The sequence below is a fragment of the Capsicum annuum genome, chromosome 9 (genome assembly GCF_002878395.1).
Source record: "Capsicum annuum cultivar UCD-10X-F1 chromosome 9, UCD10Xv1.1, whole genome shotgun sequence".
Taxonomy (NCBI): domain Eukaryota; kingdom Viridiplantae; phylum Streptophyta; class Magnoliopsida; order Solanales; family Solanaceae; genus Capsicum; species Capsicum annuum.
Window position 1 is genome coordinate 161,425,455 of NC_061119.1, and position 4,517 is coordinate 161,429,971.

Below are 4,517 nucleotides of genomic sequence, written 5' to 3' on the forward strand. Positions count from 1 at the left end.
TTCAGCTTGACCATCTATCTGCGGATGAAAAGCGGAACTCATATAAACTTGGGTACCAAGACCCTTCTGAAACACTCTCCAGAACTGAGAAGTGACCTGAGTACCCCTATCGAAAATGATAGACAAGGGAACTCCATGCAACTTGACTAACTCCCGAATATACAATCTAGCATAGTCCTCAACTGTATAAGATGTGTGCAAAGGCAAGAAATGTGATGACTTAGTCAGCCTGTCGACAACAACCCAGATAGAATCATGATCACGTCGGGAAAGAGGTAAGCCAGCCACAAAATCCATATTTATCTTTTACCACTTCCAAGTTAGGATACTAAACTCTTGCATCACACCACCAGGTCTTTGGTGCTCAACCTTAACCTATTGACATGTTACACACTTTACCACAAAATCAGCTATATCCTTCTTCATACCAAACCACCAATAGATTTCCCGCAAGTCGCGGTACATCTTGGTAATGCCGAGATGAATAGAATACCATGCACCATGCACTTCATCTATGGTTCTCCGCCTTAGATCACCGACATCAAGAACACATAATCTACCCTACAACCTCAACACCCTATCTCCCCCTTGAGAGAAAACCTCTACCTTTTGGTCCTTGGTTGACTCCTTCAGTCTGGCCAAGCTAGTATCTAAGTCTTGCTTCTCCTTTACTTCCGAAACCAAAAAGAATTTGGAACTACTCTATACCAAAATATTTCCCTTAGGGGAATTAAGAAACTTAACACCCAGTCTAGCCAGATGATGTACATCACGAGCGAACTCCTTCTTACCTTCCTCCATATGTGAAATACTACCTATAGACATCCTGCTAAGGGCATCCGCCACAATATTGGCCTAGCCTGGATGATACAAAATGCTCATATCATAGTCTTTTAATAATTCTAACCACCTCTGTTGCCTGAGATTCAACTCCTTCTGAGTCAACACATACTGCAGGCTTTTGTGATCAGTAAAAACATCAACATGCACAACATACAAATAATGTCTCCAGATTTTTAGAGCAAACACTGCAGCAGCAACCTCTAAGTCATGGGCTGGGTAATTCTTCTCATGAGGTTTCAACTGTATAGAAGCATAGGGTATAACTTTACCCCTCTACATCAACACACAACCCAAACCTACTCTCGAAGCATCATAGTATACCACAAAACCATCTACACCATCAGGAAACGTCAACACAGGGGCAAAAGTGAGTTGAGTCTATAACTCTTGAACACTCTTCTCACAGCAATCTGACCAGAGGAACTTAACTTTTTTTTAGGTCAATCGAGTCATAGAAGACGCAATGGAAGAGAACCCTTCAACAAAATAGTGGTAATATTCAGCTAGACCCAAGAAACTTCTAATATCAGATAGAGAGATAGGCCTAGGCCAATTTCTTACAGCCTCTGTCTTTTGGTGATCAACTCTAATACCTTTAGCTGAAATAATATAACCCAGAAACACTAAGGACCTTAGCCAAAACTCACACTTACTGAATTTGGCGAACAACTTATGATCTCTAAGAGTTTGTAAGATGATTCTAAGATGGTCTGCGTGATCACCCTCACTTCGGGAATACACAAGGATGTCGTCGATAAACACAATAACAAACATATCAAGATATGGCTTGAACACTCGATTTATGAGGTCCATGAAAGTTGTTAGGGTGTTAGTTAGCCTAAAAGACATGACAAAAAACTTCAAATGACCATAGTAGGTTCGGAAAGTTGTCTTTGGGATATCACACCCCCTTACTTTAAGTTGATGATAGCTGGATCTAAGGTCTATCTTGGAGAAATAGCTCGCACCTTGCAACTGATCAAACAAATCATCTATTCTCAGAAGAGGGTACTTGTTCTTGACTATGAACTTATTAAGATGACGATAGTCAATGAACATACGCAAAGAACCATCTTTCTTATGCACAAAAAGGATAGGTGTGCCCCAATAAGATACACTGGGCCTTATAAAACCTTTGTCTAAGAGATCTTTGAGTTGCTATTTCAACTCCTTAAGCTCTGCATGTGCCATAGGGTAGGAAGGAATAGAAATAGGCTAAGTGTCAGGAGAAGATTGATCTCAAATTCTATCTCTCTATCAGGAGGTACCCCTGGGTGATCTTTCGAAAAGATATCAGGAAAATCATTAACAATGTTGACTAAATAGATACTTGGGGCTTCAAACTTAGTATCCTTAACTCTAACCAACTGATAAAAGCAACCCTTAGATATAAGCTTCCTGGCTTTGAGATAAGAAATAAAATGACTCTTGGGAGGTACTGAACTCCCTGACCACTTAAAAACTGGTTCATTAGGAAACTAAAATTTGACTACATGAGTACGACAATCTATAGATGCATAGCAGGAGTGAAGCCAGTCCATACCCAGGATAACATCAAAATTGACCATCTCTAACTCTATCAAATCAGCAAGTGTGTCTCTATGAAGGACTGTAATAGGACAATTCTTGTATACTTGCTTAGCAATAATAGACTCCCCTATTGAAGTAGAAACCAAAATAGGCTCAGAAATACTTTTGGGACTCTTCTCAAACTTTACAGCAATAAGTGGGGTCACATAAGAAAAACTTAACTCGAGGTCCAATAACACATATACATCAAAATAAAATACACGGAGCATACCAGTAACAACATTGGGAGAGTCCTCCTGCTCATGCCAGGAAGGTAGGATAGAACCTATTTTGGCACTGACTTCCAGCAATACTAGAAGAAGCGCCCTGAGGACGAGCTGGATGGGCTGCAGAAGCTGATGCACTAGTGGCCTGGGTCTGGGGCTGGGTATCTCTACTTTCCTGCCTGGCATGTGGGCACTCTCTAAGCCTGTGGCCTATCTTTCCATACTCAAAACAACCACGCTTTTCAACCAAACACTCACCCGAATGGGTCCTACTATACTTGGAACAAGGAGAAAAGTTCGGCTTGCTGCTCACACTCTGCTGAGGCCTGGACATAGAAGACTTGTTTCCCTGCACTAGCCTACCTCTAGGAACTGGGGTACTAGAAGATGAGAGTGCTGGCATAGAAGAATGACTTTAGAATTGAGGACGGTTTACTCCCTGGGATCTAGCCTGACCGTACTCATGCTGTTCAGACCTGGCTCTCTTGTTACCTCTCGCTCTATATCTTTCCCTTCTATTATCCTTCTTTATTTGCTGCGCATAGATCATCAGCCTAGACAAATTCATTTCATTGTTCAATATAGCAGTGTGGCATTCTTTCAGTACTAAGCCTGACACACCTGTCACAAACTTTCTCATACCAGTTTGTGCGTCGGAGATCAAGTTATGCGAATATTTTGCAAGATGATTAAACTTTAAGAAGTACACCTTAACAGTCACAGAGCCCTATCTCAAGTTCATAAACTCTTCATTCTTTGCCTCTCTTAACTCTAAAGGAAAGAACCTATCCAAGAATGCATCTTGGAATATCTGCCAGGTAATGGGAGAATCATCCTCCCCTCTACCCTTCCTCCAAGAAACCACCTAGTCATACAAAATGTCCTTCAACCTGTAAGATACTAACTCTACACACTCTTCTTTAGACACACGCATTACCTGTGTGATCTTTCTTATCTCCTCTAGATATAACTATGGGTCTTTTCCTACCTTCGACCCATAAAATACTGGCGGACTCATCCGCATAAAGTCATGAATTCTGGCAGTAGCTAAGTCACCTCCCTGCTACTGAGGATCTGTGGCCTGATTGGCCTGGACAGTGATAGCTTGGGCCAATGCCTGGAAGGCTGCCCAGAATTCGGCGTGGGACACATTTTTATTCAGAGGATCAGTGGGCTGAGGTTGCTGATCATTGTTATTTCTTCGAGCTCGGCGGGGAGGCATATTCTAAAATAAGAGAACACGAATTAATAGCTGATAGAGACAACTTGAGCATGATGGATTTGATAGAAAGAAATGACTTATTCCTAAAATATTTTGTAGCCTTTTTCTCATAGATGTGGTGTGCTACCCACCGATGATCAAGACTCTACTTAACGCGGCTTGTCAGACTCCCTAGGACTCTTTAAACCTTAGGTTCTGATACCAAGTTTGTAACGCTCCGCAATCGGGTCCCAGAACGTCACACAGTGCTTAAGGCTACAAATAGTCCCAAGCTAACCCTTTGAGCCTTCTACTTCAAATATTAGCTTACTTAAAGATAAAAATCATGAACTCAACACTATGACATCATAAAATGAGAAATATAAATAAAATACTTGGTCTGAACAAACTACAACTCAAAGAAAATCTTGAAGTCCTAACAATCTGATGACTAGTCTGACAAACCTCTACTACTCCAAACTAGAGAGCCATTGGGATAGGTTCCTAACTAACTCATACTCAACAGACAAAAATTAAACAGCTACTGAATAAAACTGGAAGTCTTAGAATAACCATTCCCCAAAACATGAGGACTCACCACGGCTGATATGTAGATAAGAGTACTCAAACTGATCACTGGTGAGGCTAAGACTGTGCACCTGAACCTACATTACGAG

At 41.2% G+C, this 4,517-nt stretch overlaps 1 protein-coding gene across 1 annotated transcript; it reads right to left on the reverse strand.

The window, feature by feature from the left end:
* Positions 1-2,673: 2,673 nt before the first annotated feature.
* Positions 2,674-3,279, reverse strand: LOC107841353. The gene is made up of 2 exons (XM_016685304.1): positions 3,132-3,279; positions 2,674-3,035 (listed from the first exon to the last, which is right to left on the reverse strand). Exons 1-2 carry the CDS (start codon positions 3,277-3,279, stop codon positions 2,674-2,676), a joined length of 510 nt encoding a protein of 169 aa, XP_016540790.1.
* Between the last annotated feature and the right edge of the window lie 1,238 nt (positions 3,280-4,517).